This window comes from Vanellus vanellus (genome assembly GCF_965231255.1).
Source record: "Vanellus vanellus genome assembly, chromosome: 14".
Lineage (NCBI taxonomy): Eukaryota > Metazoa > Chordata > Aves > Charadriiformes > Charadriidae > Vanellus > Vanellus vanellus.
Window position 1 is genome coordinate 5,059,199 of NC_138919.1, and position 14,388 is coordinate 5,073,586.

Genomic DNA, 14,388 nt, shown 5'->3' on the forward strand with positions numbered 1-14,388 from the left:
TAGTTCACTGTATTTTAAAGGGCACAATAAAGGGTCAGTTCAGGTGATTATACTTAAAGAATTTCTGGTTCTTTAAAATCTGTTCAAATGTATCTGACTTCTGTGTAGTTTGGGGTTTTCATCAACCCCATGTATATATAAATGTGTATGCTACAGTACGCACCGATTTTAGGAAAACAAACCCCTGAGCCGTCGCTGTTTACTTACTAATGGGGTCTTGGTTCTAAATAAGTGATCCAGACCTCAGCTTAACAAGCCTAATGAAAGAAGTGGAAGAGTCTCAGCAGCGCGGGGTGCTGGAATTACCAGTGCAGTTTGCCATTTGATGGTAAATCTAAAAAGTGAATTATTTGAAGTTGCTGGTAAAAATAATATAAAAGTTCAACCCTCTTAATTAAGTATTAGCTGTAATTAGCACTAGGTATGAATGCTTTGAATATTAATTAGGGTCTCATGGAACTGCTGTCATCTTAATGAGAAACAGTGGGGGTCTCGGCAACATCTGGTTTAGGACTCGAGGTAGTATAAAAACCTTGAGATCGAATGCACCTGGACATTAACCCTTGGTCCTTTTGTTGCCATTATTGTTCTTTTTTAACAGCTGCTGACTCTAATGCCACGTTTAGCATCTGACATGAAGGAATAGCTCAAGGACCAGCAGTAACCAGCTACTGTGTTTCAAACCAGCACAGCGAAAATGCTTATATAGGCAGGAGTTCGATTTGCTGTTGTTCATTCTTACCACTCGCTGAAGTCTTTCCTGAAACCGTTGATTGAAAAATTTAAGGTTCCCTGCCTCCCCCACTTCTTTAACATTTAATAAATGTCTCTGGTGTAATTCAGTCGTCGTTGGCTTTTACTTCATCAGGGTTTATTTTTTCTTTAATAGCGAAAATATTAGGTAAACGAAATAAGAAAGGGACCTTACCGTTTTAATGTAAGAGGGTATAAGTGTACATTTACAAGAGTTTTTAACCTCCACTGAAATTGAAACGGGGCAAGTTTCAGTGCAGCAATAACCTTGGAATGATTGTAGATATATGCAAATGAAACTTACTGACTTAACCCCATGAAGTAGGTAAACGTCACTGTTTTCATTTGATGGTTGAATGAGGCAATGTAAACTACTTGCTCAAGGCCATACACTAAAATAGTAGCAAAGATGGGATTAAAATTAGGGAGAGTTTGAGTGCTGATGTAAAGTTTGGGGTTTTTTTTTAGGGTATACTGAATGCCTTTTACAAAGGAAAAATTGATTTTTCCCTTATAAGCCTGCCATGTAGCAAGGCTTGTTCCCATGCTGTGATATTGCAAATTCTTAAAAGTTTAGGACCAATTCAGGTCAGAGAACTGATGTCCGAATTAGTTGAAATTGGCTGGAAATGCCCTTAAGTATGAAGTGCGAAAGAATGTCTTTTACTCATCCAGACTATTTTGAAATTAGGAAGTCAAGGACTGATAAGTACAAATAAGCAAAATCCCTTCAATAGTTGGGTGCTGGTATTGTACACGCTTTGGTGGGAAAATGACAGAGTATTTTAAAAACTAAATGAAGTTTTACTCAAATATTCATGTTTATATTGCTTCATATTTAGAGGGATAACTTTGTCTTGTAAATCAGCTCATCTGAGTTTGGGATAGCCCCTGTATTAATGGCTTCTAATGCTGTGTCATCTGCAGCATCGTATTTTGGACATCTGTTGTATAGGTTCTGAAAGATTGTGCTGTACATTTCCTCCCCTAGAATTAATACTGTTTTCTATGAGCGGAGCATGTAGTCTGAAGTTTCTAATTGGTAACTTGTTAATTTCTACTATTTCGACAATTACTGACTATCTTTTATTATATCACACATAAGGATGGATCTATCAAAAAAGAGATGAGGGCATTTGTTTTTAGTTGTATAAGCTTATTGTAATATGGAAATGAAACGCTGTTGTCTTCCAAGTTTAAAGCCTTTAAAGTTCTTAACTCTATTTCTTCTGACAGCCTAAAACATAGACTTTTTCTTTTAAGATTTTGAACTGATGCATTTTTAGATTCAAATGTTTAATATTTTGATTGTTTGTCTGTCTTTTTTTTTTTTCATTTGTGGCATGCAGTTCTTCAAAATAGTATTTCTGAAAAATCTCATAAAGCATTAGTTCATATAAATATTTTCAGTATGCAGTTATGATAACAGTGTTCCCCCAAATACTGCTCTGAGTGTGGGTTGTATATATTGTGTTCTGCAAATGGTAAGTCAGAATGAGTGACAGACCATCGGCTACCCTTACGCGAGCTCTGTAGTGGCAGTTGTGCTCAGCAGCCTTTAGAATAAACTGAGCTTTGTCCCTCTTCATTGTCTGAGTTGAGGCATTAGTTCAGGTAGATTTTACTGACCTTTCCCAGTTAAAGAATAGTCTACAGTTATCCAGAGAACAGCGGTTTTGTTGGTCTAATTATAGTAAGATTTAAAAGGGTTAGCAAAATGGATTTAATTCAGATAAGAAATTTTCTCCTCAAGAAACAAATATTATGCCCTTTTCAGGCCAACAATCTTAGCAGAATGCTGTCATCGCTTTCTGTGTTACATGTGTGTGATCATCACTTATTTTATCTTACGCCACATTTCTTCTTCCCCCTTTTTTTTTTTTTTTCTCTCTTCGATTTTTACAGGGTAATCAGGAAGCTACAGCACCTCCTGACACAATGGCACAGCCTTATGCCTCAGCCCAGTTTGCTCCACCTCAGAATGGTATCCCTGCAGAATACACAGCCCCACATCCTCATCCAGCTCCAGACTACACAGGCCAAACCACTGTTCCAGAGCACACGTTAAACATGTACCCTCCTGCTCAGACACACTCTGAACAGAGTGCAGCTGACACAAATGCACAAACTGTCTCCGGCACAGCCACAGTAAGTCAAGGTTTCAGCTATTTCTAAAGCAGTATGTTTCAAGTTACACATGTATTTATTGATAGCATTTATTCTTATGTTGCACTTAATAGTTTTGCGCTTTGTTTGTCTTCAGATTTCTCACCATTTCAAGGTTGAAAGTCTGTCAAAGTTTATTGTTGAACTTGGAGACTATAATTTTGCTGCTTTTGGAGCCTCTTAGTAAGTGTTGGGAGCTTTGTAGAATCTGCAGTTTCTTTTTCTACAGTATTAGACAGACGAAATGATTAATAGCAAGCCCATGAATCATATAATAAAGTTGGACTGAGTCCAATATGGAAAAACGTTGCAAAAGAGTGTCTGTAAGCATTAATTTGGGAAAAAAACAAAACAAAACCAAAAAACAACCCCAAACCAGACTGATTTTGTTATTTTTAGCAATCTCTGTATTTTTGACACTTATGAGTAGTTTTTCATAAAGCGTTCACTGAATGATACTGCATTAAAATTACTTGAACTGTGTGAATGAGTATTGTGAAGAGCATGTCTGTAATACTGTGGTTTCTAGAGAGCTTGTTTGTGCAGCTGTTACCAAAGTTGTGTGTGGATCTGTGCTCAACAGAGCAGAAATGATAGACTTTCCTTCTATTTGATTTATATACGAAGTTCTGAAGTGTCACGAATTACGCAAAAGACTCCTTGCGTGGCCCTACCTTGTAATTTAAGTCACAAATTTCACACATTGATAGTTTAGTGCCTCTGTCTTAATTCTGGATTGGGACCCAATATATCCAGTGCCAACAGCTGGCAGATTTCTGAGCCATCAACCACCTGCTTTACAGAACAGACAGCACACTGCAATTTGAGCGTGCACTTGAAGCATCTCTACTAGCTCTCCTCATCCTTGCTGCAACCGTGCTCCGTATCTCATCTTACCTCCCCTTCCTCCCCTGGCATATATCCAACTTGAAAAGTTTCATCCATTAGGGCAAGAGGAAAGGGAAAGTGTATTCCCTTAAAGGAGTTGTTTTGAAGACTTAGATTTATTGCCATGTCACTAATTTCTTCATATGGGTATGAAGAGGAGAGAAAAGCAATAGCAAAACGATATTCCTTGGCATTATCATGGAGGTGTCCTTGTGAAGTAATTACACAGGTTTGTGGTTTATGCAGTAAAATGGTTCGGTCCTTTTATTTTTGACTTGGCAACTTTTTATTGCCCTGATTGGCCCTTTGCTCTAGTAGTGTGAGCAAGTTGAAGAGTATCCTGTTTACCTGTATCTTATAGTATTCTTTGCAGCTCTGCAGTGTCCCCTCTTATTCATCTCTTTGCTAAATTAACTTCCTGGTTCTTTCCAGCTTTTTACGTTTTCTCCCATAATAATTTTTGACTGTTGTCAAACTCTTGTCATATGCCACTATCGTTGGTTTAGAGCCGGAACCCTAAGCTGGATAGATACTCCAGAAGAGATTGGCTATTGACTGAAAATGTAGTCTTCCCTACCGTCCCCGTCTCATTCTTTTTATGTTCTACTGTTTTGCTTACTCTTCTGACCACTGCTGCGCACTGAACAGTCCACTGTGATGCCCAGCTCAGCCTTTTGCATTTTGAAACTGTTAGTCTTTTTGCCATTCAGTTTTGAAGTAAAAGACTGTCAGTGCTAAAATCAATGGTAAAACACCTGCCGATGCGAGTGGTACAGGAGCTCATCCCTCATCATTTATTGCTTTCAATTTATTGTGTTTCCTCACCCCTTTTTGATTTTTCAGTTTGAAGAAGTGTTAGTCTCCTTCTCAGAAAAGTCGGGTGTGCGTTTTGCCAACATCTTCCATGACAAAGGCTGATGAAAAATAATTTGGATTGTCTTTGCTTCTTCTAGTGCTCTGTTCGATCCCAGCTCTAGCAAATTCAATGATTCCCTTGAAAGTTTCCCACTTCTGATGTACTAATAGGCTTTATTGTTATTTGGTTTTGTATCCTTTGCTATCTGCTCTTCTTATTTCTTTTTGCCTTCCTCATATCCAGCTTATATTTTACCTGTCATACACTTTCTCCCATCTGGTTCCACTTGGAGTGAATTTCCATTCTCTGAAGAATAACACTTCCATTCCACTAACCTTGTGTGTTTGGAGAATATAGTATCATTATTTGCTCTTTTTATTATGGATCCTTTTCTTGCCTTCCTGTTTCCTTTCTTACAGAGGAATGCGCATAACTTTTTGAAGTAGCTCCCATGCTGTTTATAAAGAATTAGATTTCCTTAGTTTTGACTTTAGGGTATCTTTGAGAAAGCTGCTTTTTTTTGTTTGTTTTTTTCAAAAGGTTATTTTTTCTAAATTGCAATGTTATATTAGAAGTTGTGGATAATATCCCTTTCCCTGGAGAGCAATGCATTGAAAATACAAGTTTACAAGAAGTATGTGTCTGTGGATCTACATTGTCCAAAGTAGCTTTGACATTTAACATATTACTCACCAGTTAGTTTTACAAGTTTACAGTCAAATATTGTTTGCACAATTTAATTATGGGTACCTAGATCTAAAATCTGTTATGCATTAATCTCATCGGCATTGCGCTTAACACAGTGTAGAGACATTATAAATAGGTATATGCGTACGGATCCCAGGCAGATTTGACATGGACTTTGTAATATTATGAAGATCCAGCTGTGTACATCTCTCTGTACGTTTAATAATATATGTTATTTATTGTGAAATAGATCTTCAATAGCACTATGTCAACATTGTAACTCCCTGTGGTCTTTATTGTTGAAGGAAAAAAAATATGTGTCTTTCCAGTTCCTTCTAGCTTTCTGAATGGGTGGTTTTCAGTCTTAAAGAATTTTAAGTGGAATTGATGTGGGGACATAGTGGCATTTGTTTGGTAGGTTCTAATATTTTTACATAGTTTCCTTTCAGTAAGCTGTATTATATGCAATTAAAAGAAGAATAACAAATTGATCGATCATTCACAAAAGAATACTGTTGTGATTAATGTAGATTAGATAAGCTATTGGAGGGAAGACCAATTTTTGAATTTTCTTATTCACGTGCGTACTTATGTCTATGTGAAGCTGGATATGCCACTAAAAATGGGTCTTAACAGCAGGGCGATCACCTAATTTGTAGAACTACTGTCAGAAGTGGTTTAACCTAATCCGTGAGGGACTAAATCTACACTGAGGCTAGGCACACACCCTGGCTTTCTCTGTGTGTCCCAGTTCCTTTTTGTCTGGAAGAATCGTATGCTGAAGCTACAGCTCAGATTAGGTTTAGTGCAACTCAAACCCCAATAAAGATATAAATAATAAAGATAAAGATTAAAAGGTTCCGCGCAACTTCTCTTGAATCCTTTACTGCAGCTCGGAGTGTGATCCTGGCCCGGCTGAAACCTCTATCAGTATCCCCATTTGCTGCAAATTGAACAAGATTCCAATCATTAGTTTTATTACAGGTTTGCAGTTTTGTGCACAGCAGAGTGCTATTAATACAGAAAGTCTGTAAACTTGATTTCCTTACGAGTCGAATCCGTGGGCTCTAGGAAAGATTTCCTGTGTCGCCCTTGGTCATTCAGAGCCTTTTCAAATGGGTGTAAAGTACTACCAAGCCAAAAAGACAGTGCTTTAGACTGACTTTGAGTTGGTGTGGGACATTAATGACTACAGCCTTACAGGATATACAGTATTTTCTATATGCTGTGTAAGCAAACAAATCTGATCAGAAGAGACCGTACGCTTTTCTTTCATTAAAACTAAAATATTTTGTCGAGAATTTAATATGAAGGGATCCTTTTTTTTTCCTCTTGGATTTTACTTTTTCTAACAAAACATTGCACGAACCCTTTCATACCTGGAGCTTCTCCAGGGAGCACACGTAATATCTGAATGTAATGCTCTGGGTATCTTTTGTCATTTGTAGCACTGACTTTCTGTGGACTTCCAACTGGCATCTACTGGCTGGGCATCTACCCTGTCAAAAACCATACCGTTTTCCTTATACTGCTCTTAGTTTAATTTCAAAGTTCTCTTCAGTTAAGAACGAACATTTTTGCGCTTGCTTTTGCTCGAATTGACTAACAAGCACTTCGAAAACTTCAATTAAGGAGTACGGAATGTTCTGATACGGTTAAGATTTCACTTTTCTGCATGTTATGCTTAACTAATTCAAATAGACTTTAATGGACATTCATTTAGCAGTCAAGATGTGGGATTAGAAATGCTCTTGTAATTCCAAAAAGTGTATTTCCTAGTGAAAATTTTAATCTATTATTTTGATAAAACAGTATTCTGTTAGGATAAGTATTGGTCATATGAGGTGCTTAAATTGTATGTATAGGGATTACTAACTTTGTGTTTTGATGCTATGAAACTGAAAATGTATAGAATGAAAGGGAAGTAAATGTTTAAAGACAGGATGATTTAGCTGAAATAATCTAAAATCATCCGTAGGTAATATAATGCCATCAAAAGTGACTTTGATTCTTCTCTGAATAATATAGTTTTCATCTTTTTGGATCAATATATTTGTTTAATCAAGGAAGTAGTCCGTCTGAGTATATGAATGATCAATACTCATCCGGTACTGGGTTATTTAAGTGCTGGTAGACTTTTGGAGTTGCATAGCATCAAATGTGCTTTTAGTCATTAACAAAAATAGTAAATTGCTTCTTTCCAGAAGGATGGTTCGATAAGTGTGTTACAAAGTTATGGTAAAAGTAACACGTCTGACGATTTTGTAGAGTGTGTTTGAGTGTTATGTTCAATAGTTACATATTTTAAAGGATTTTTAAGTAAGACAATCATTTTATGAAATAGGAAATCACCTTTGACCTGTGTACATATATATATGCAAAAATATTGTATATATACAGTTCCGAGTCTAAAACTTGTCCAATTATTGCCTGTAGTTTTTATGCATGACTTCTGTTGATGTCAGTGGGAGATGAGTATGTAAATACAAAGGGCATTAACTAGGCATGTGTAGGAAACCAGATAATAGTAGAGTAAGTGTGATTTCTCTGGTGTTTCCTATTCTAAGTGTATTATACTAATAATGGAAGTAAATATCATGGTCTGGTAAAAACGGATTTTGTAATAAATGGTCTGGGTTTTTATGTATATGTGTGCTCCGCTCTAAACTTAATTTGGCTTTTGCGTTAGAGAAAACTTGAGGTCATTGTGCAATCTCTCTGCCTTGGACTGTGCCTTCAGCAGATTTCACAAGCTGAAAAGCCGTGATAAGTCGTGTGCTTGGGTAGGAGTCCTTGAGGGAAAATGCAGTTTACCTGGAGGAGTATTGGTGATTCGGTGCATAGTGCTTTTCTGTCTAAGGTAGTTTGGAGTCAATACCCAGTGTGGCATTAGGGGATGCAGCGCTGCTTGAAGTGCTGTAGAAGACATAGTGCAGGGGTGTGGGTTGTCTGTGATCGTTGAAGATGATCAGCTATTTTTCGCCTAACTCCTCTGTTACGACTAAATTTCAGCTTGGTTACTACCAAAATTCTTCCTGTAGCAGCCACTGAACTTGATACGCTTCTATGTGAAAGTAATCGCTATATTAGATACTAGCTGTCTGTTGTTACAGTTGCCCTGCTTTACCTTGACGTTTTGGGTGTTCTCTGAGATGTAATGGTTTGTCAGTTCAATGGTTTCTTTTCTCGGTGTTAATTGTGCATTCTTGAGTCATGTTGCAGAGGCCATCTCTTAATCTAGGGATTTTGGAAGGCTTAGTGATACACTGAACTGAAAAATTATTTACCATATTACCGTATTGAACTTGGTTGTTTGGGGGAAGAGAAAGGTATACAACCTTTGTTGATTTTTCTTGTACTGATTTCTCTGTTGCGCTTTTTAATTTAGGTGAGAAAACTGGCAGTAGCAAGCATTTATAGTAAAGTGCTTTAGTGCATTGTCTAAGCCTGGAGGTGGGTAGACTGTTACTATAGTTCTCTGCAGCATATTTCTATTATTATTAGTTCTTTTTCCTGCTCTGTTCTTTATGTAAGTTACTGGGGTGAGTTGTTTGGTTTTGGGGTTTTTTCCTTTCTTTCTTTTCTCCCTAATGTTTCATACTTCTCCTTCTTTCCTACTCTTTTATGCCTGCTCTGTCCATCTCCTGGAGGTGTGGGATACATTAGCTGTTTCAAGAAATTATATTCAATATTAAACAGTGGGGATATATCCCGTTTGGTTTAGAGGCGTCCATCAATTGTTCTTACAGCAGTGTGTCATTGAAGAAGAGATGTTTAAACCAAAGTTCTCTGTAGTTTGCTGGTTCATCATGTAACTGTGGTTGTGCTTGTTAGCCTTGAGGTAAACTTCCTTGAAGTCCAACGTACCAAGTATGTGCATTGTGAGCGGGACGCTTTCCAGTGCTGCTGAGCTTAGCTGGTGTTATCCTTGTCTCTGAATATTCTGCTTTGCTCTAGGAGGTTTTCGTAGCGCACCTGGAACGTGGATCCTGGAACTGCCTCTTGTGGCTTGGCAATAAAAGTGACTGGCTTGCCTCGGTGTGTAGCTCTGTCTGGAAAGCGTGCAGAGCAGAATTACAATGCAGATAACCATGTCAATCATTTCTCTAAATAGTGGCACTCGGAGGACCGTGCTCCCCCTGCGGAGGAGCTAGGAACTTTTCACCATGAAGCAGCTGTCTTGCAAGTCGGATTTCCCCACGGATGTTTTTTATTCCCAATTGCTATCAATGACCCATTTTTTTATTCTATTTCAATTCCGTATTTTTGTCTATAGAAGTTTGCCGCCGGTGTGCTAGGCATTTGATAATACTTTGACAATTGTTACAGCAGTGTTTATTCATCTAAATCATACCCTGCTGGTGCAGGCTATTGTATCAGCATGGTATGCTATTTCATTTATACTACCCATTATATTTGGTCCCAACCGCTACTTTAAAATATTTCGAGGAGCTTTTTTCAAAACCTCGAGCGCTTCAGAGCTGCAAAACCGAGCAACCTGGTCCAGCTCCTACTCTATAGTGAAGAGATCAAACCTGACATCCCGAATAGATAGCGTAACGCTGTGCTAGTTTGGTGAGGCACAGTAATGACTTGTGATCGTAGGCATTATTACTTCTAAGAGGCTTCCTTGCTGAGAGCCCTGCATGTAAACTTTGTAACTATGCCCCGTCTGTACTTCTTTGCTTATGCTAAAGAATAGCGGGAACATATTGCTCACTTTAGCAGCTGTATGTGTCGGAGCGTGCTCTAAAATAGATTCTTCTCAAGGATGCGCAGAACCTTAAACCGACTGTTCTCTATGGTACTGTTTATAAAGCTCTGTTTGTGTACTTAGTTGTTTTGCTTGGTGAGAAGATAACTGCCTTTTTTTCCTGTGTTGCTGAGTTAACTTAGGCTTTGCTCCCAGAAAGTACGTGGTGTTCTGCGAGTGGGAGTGGGGTGTGAGGCGAGCAGCCGCCACACTGCCGCTAGCTGTGCCACTGCGAGCTCATCAGCATGGCTTGTGTTCTTCTGAAATCTCGGTAACTGATCCTTCTGATTTAGATATCACCTCAGCTTCTTTTTCCTTTTGATTCCTAGAGCAAGAAGGGGTTGCAAATGTGATACTAAAACAGAAGACATAAAAATGATTATTCTGGGGTTGATTTTGGTTTGGGTTGTTTTTTTTTTTTTGAGGTATTGTGATTTCAACTCCCTTTCATGATTTTTGCGTGCTTGAAACTAGTGAAGTAGTAAAGCTGAAGCTCTTTCCCAAAACCAAAAAAACCCCCACCCAGGGATAAGAGAGCAATGATGCTTTGTCATCTCTAGTTGTGTTTGCTCAAATAAATTAGCTGAATGCCATCAAATGTTCACTGTGGGGCAGGCAATCACTTAGATCACTTAAGCTGGGAATTCCAGCCAACTCTAAGGCAGATTTAAAGCACAAAACTGTGCAGAAGTCTTTTCAGTCACGTTGTCAACCAGATATGTAGTCATATCACTCCAACTTGAAAAGTTTCTCCTAAAAAGCATTTCCAATTAATTTCTGATCTGCCAAGTTTAATTGACTAATTAAACAATTTAAGATTTTCTTCCTGCTTGGCCCTGAAAGAGTAAACAATATTGTTCTTTTGAGTTTTCTAGTATTTTGTATTGTCTCTTGGGCTCTTTACTTCTCCATACCAATTCTTTTACGTGTTACATTATTGGCTTTTTCTTCTCTCTGTGCAGTCTCAGTAGCCACGGCATCCAAATGCTTTGGCCGTGCTTTAGGTTCTGATGCACTGAGAAAAACTTATGTTGCACATTTTGCTGAATAAACTGAGTATAAATTTCAAAGGGGATCTTGGTATGATGAAATAGCTAATTACAACTTACTTTGTATTTGACCTTCTGCATCTTTGCTTCACATTATAATATGGTAATTAAAATTGATCCTTATGGGGGGGATTTTTTTTGGTGAAAATTAGCTCTCATTTTCATTAAAGACAGGAGTGGCTGTGTTAGGTTAGGTAAGACTAATGATGTTTTCCATTCTCTTGTAATTGCCATGCAAATGATAGTTAACGGCTTGCAACTTTATCAGAAGTTGTCGATTCCTCCCTGCACCAGCTCTGTGTAATTGCAGTATAAACTTGTGTATTGCCTGCAGTACTTTGTGCAATGGTATGAGTGGAATAAGTTTGTAACTTGTCGGTTGACCAGCAGCATCCTTAGCTCCTTCCTTGCAAGGGACTGGCTCTCCACTAGAGAGGCCAGAGTGGCCAGGTGGCACAGGTAGATGGAAAACGAACACGATCTGTACTTGATAGCTATGAAGATCATTCAGATAGGCTTCCTCTCTTCTTCCCTAAATCGGAAGGCTGAGTTTCTATTAACGTGACAGTCTTTGCCCGGGGTTACACAAGAGGTAAACTTACTCTCCTGCCTGACTACATGTGGGTCTCAGTTAAGGATGGCTTAATGGTGTATTAACCCCCACCCGACCCTGAAAATATTTTTTTTTTCAGATCCTGTTTATACTCTCAAGCTTCCATTCCTCTCCCACACACTTATCTCTTCAGCTTTCCCACACACCCACCTACCTACCCACAGAATTACTTTAATTAAATGTTACTCGTGTGTGGGCTTGCTTACCACTTCTCCCTGCTTAATCTGTTCCCTTTCTGGGGTCAGTATGAAGGAGTGACTCGATTGAAACGTTTAACTTTGCTGCTATCCATCAATATTAGAAAGGCAGTAGCAAGCATGTCCATCTGTCTTGGCTCAACCTGCAAGCGGTTGAATCCATGTGTAAGTTTGAAGCTGCTTTATTGTCTGCCAGTGATGTGACAGGATAAAACACCCATCACAGGCAGAAGTATACAGAAGAGAATTTTCTTATTAGCTAGATATGCATTCAGGAATTGGTTAGAAGTTCTTCCTTTCAGACTATGCCGAAAAAGGAATTAGACGGTGCTAATCGTCTAGCACGCGTGTATTGCTGTGTTTGGTCTTTCTTGTGATATGCAGAAGGATTTGGGGGGTCATTTTAAATTGCGCAGATCTAAACATTAAATGGCCAATAATTAATCAATTGTAGAAATCGGTAGAAATTCCAGATGAAAGGATAAGTGAGTTAACCTGGTTTTGTTCTGTCTTGAATTAATCCTACATATTTATGGCAATTTCTTTAAAAGATGTGGCATGGAAATAGTGTTCTACATGTCAAGATGCTTGCTGCAATTTGAGGAAGACCAGAATGGTGTGGGATTTTTTTCTGTCCTGGTTCTACTGGAAGATAAGACTGCAGCCAAGAGGTCTATTCAAGCCACTAGGCTATAGGAGATGGACTTGGGTTATGAAAGCATGCATACCTTTGTACTGTAAACTGCAGGTGACTTATGTTTCTATCAGTAATTTTAAAGATAACTGCCTTAGTGAATCTGAACTTCTTAGTATATAATTTTCTGATTTTAATATGAGCATCACTGTTTAAAGAAAACTATTTCTTATTATTCTTATTACTCTACTTTTCTGATTTCTATTTTTAAAAGTGCCTTAAAATATATTTATAGCATCAATAAATTAGGGTAATAATACATACACAGATCAGTATTTTAAAAATTCAGGTCCTCTTAAAACTAAATTCTCTCTTGCTCTCATAGGTTTTGTTCCCAGTTAAGACAGTTTATACTCTACGCCTGCATCTTGTAGCTAGACACTACTTAAAATAATGTACACGTTTGATAATTAATTTATTAACATATGCATTTACAGTAGAATGCCTCTGCCAAAACGTTACATGCAGTTTTCCCACAGCAAAAGCAACCCCCCCGTTCTGTTTCTCTCTATGTGAAACCTTTTTAGTTGTTCTGTATAAAATTAAGATTCTTTCGTGTTGATACATGAGCAGTTGTTAACTTCAAAAAAGATAGTGTCAGCTGGTTAAAGTATAACTTGATCTTATTGGAGGTTTTTTTGAGAAGTGAGTAGTTGCTATGTGCTTTGTCCTTTTTACTTATGTGATTAAAGGTGAAAGTTTAGTTACTTTGGCACTGCAGGGATATAGAGTAAATATTTCCTAATATACGGAGAAGGTTTTATATATGTATATAAAATGATAATTTTAAAAAAAGAATTGCATAATCGCGAGATCTGCCTCTCCTTTTGCTTGCTGCTTCTCTGCTTTTAATCTTTGTGTGCATTTTAGTTGGTTTGTCTTCCTTTTCATCTTTACAACACTTTATCCCTTTTTGTAATCTTCCTCTGGTTTTCCTTCTATGACGTTTTTCAGTATGCCTGCTTTGTCTCTACTGCCTGTTTCTTCCCAGTATTTGCTCATTCCAAGATTATCTAGTTGTTTACTTTATCCCCCTGCCCCTTCCCGGAGTTACAAAGCCAGCTACCATTGATTTTAATTTGGCACAGAGAGAGTACGTAGTCTTCTGAAGGGAAGAGCATAAACAAATTCTCTTTTATTTCTGGATCTAGATTGCTGCATCTCGCTGGTTCTAGATGCTTGTTCAGATAGTATCCCATGCAGTTGTGTTGCAGCATCAGCATATCACGCTGCCTTTTTGAATTAGAAAAGCCTCTCAAGGGCTTCTCTCAAAGAGAGACCCCTCAGGCCATCTACTGCTCTTGCACAAAGGGGCTTTCTGCATTTGCTTTTCCAGCAGAGACCTCTTTAAATCTCACCCATAGAAACAGTTACCACTGTCATTGACCTTCTCTTCTCTCTCTGGGAACTGCCTCTGAACTACAGTCAGAGTCACCTCAGTATACAAATTCTGAGATATCCATTTCAAATCCGTCTCTGAATGGCAGGAGAACACATAAGTACTCTTCAGGTCCTTCACAGCTGCAGCAATCAGTTGCTGAGATTGCGAGAAGGAGCGCCCGTGTGGCAGCTTCTCGTCAGCCTCTGCCACGAGGTCTAATAACACCTCTGGGTGCGGTAAGCAAGGAACACGAAACTCTATCGATGGAAGAGACAACTTCAAAGACTGTTTGCCTTTGAGGATATCTCGATCTTTATATATTGACAGATTGTAATAAGACAGGCACTGCCT

At 38.3% G+C, this 14,388-nt stretch overlaps 1 protein-coding gene across 10 annotated transcripts in view; it reads left to right on the top strand.

Annotated features, from left to right (window-relative positions):
• RBFOX1 (RNA binding fox-1 homolog 1) overlaps nt 1-14,388 on the top strand; it is a gene marked incomplete at both ends in the record, with an annotated part of 1,320,957 nt that overhangs the window by 1,180,396 nt on the left and 126,173 nt on the right. For all 10 annotated transcript variants that reach the window (XM_082490611.1, XM_082490609.1, XM_082490612.1 and 7 more), the window contains one exon: nt 2,659-2,901. In XM_082490611.1, the coding sequence (XP_082346737.1) occupies nt 2,659-2,901 (243 nt within the window). The remainder of the gene's footprint in view (nt 1-2,658; nt 2,902-14,388) is intronic.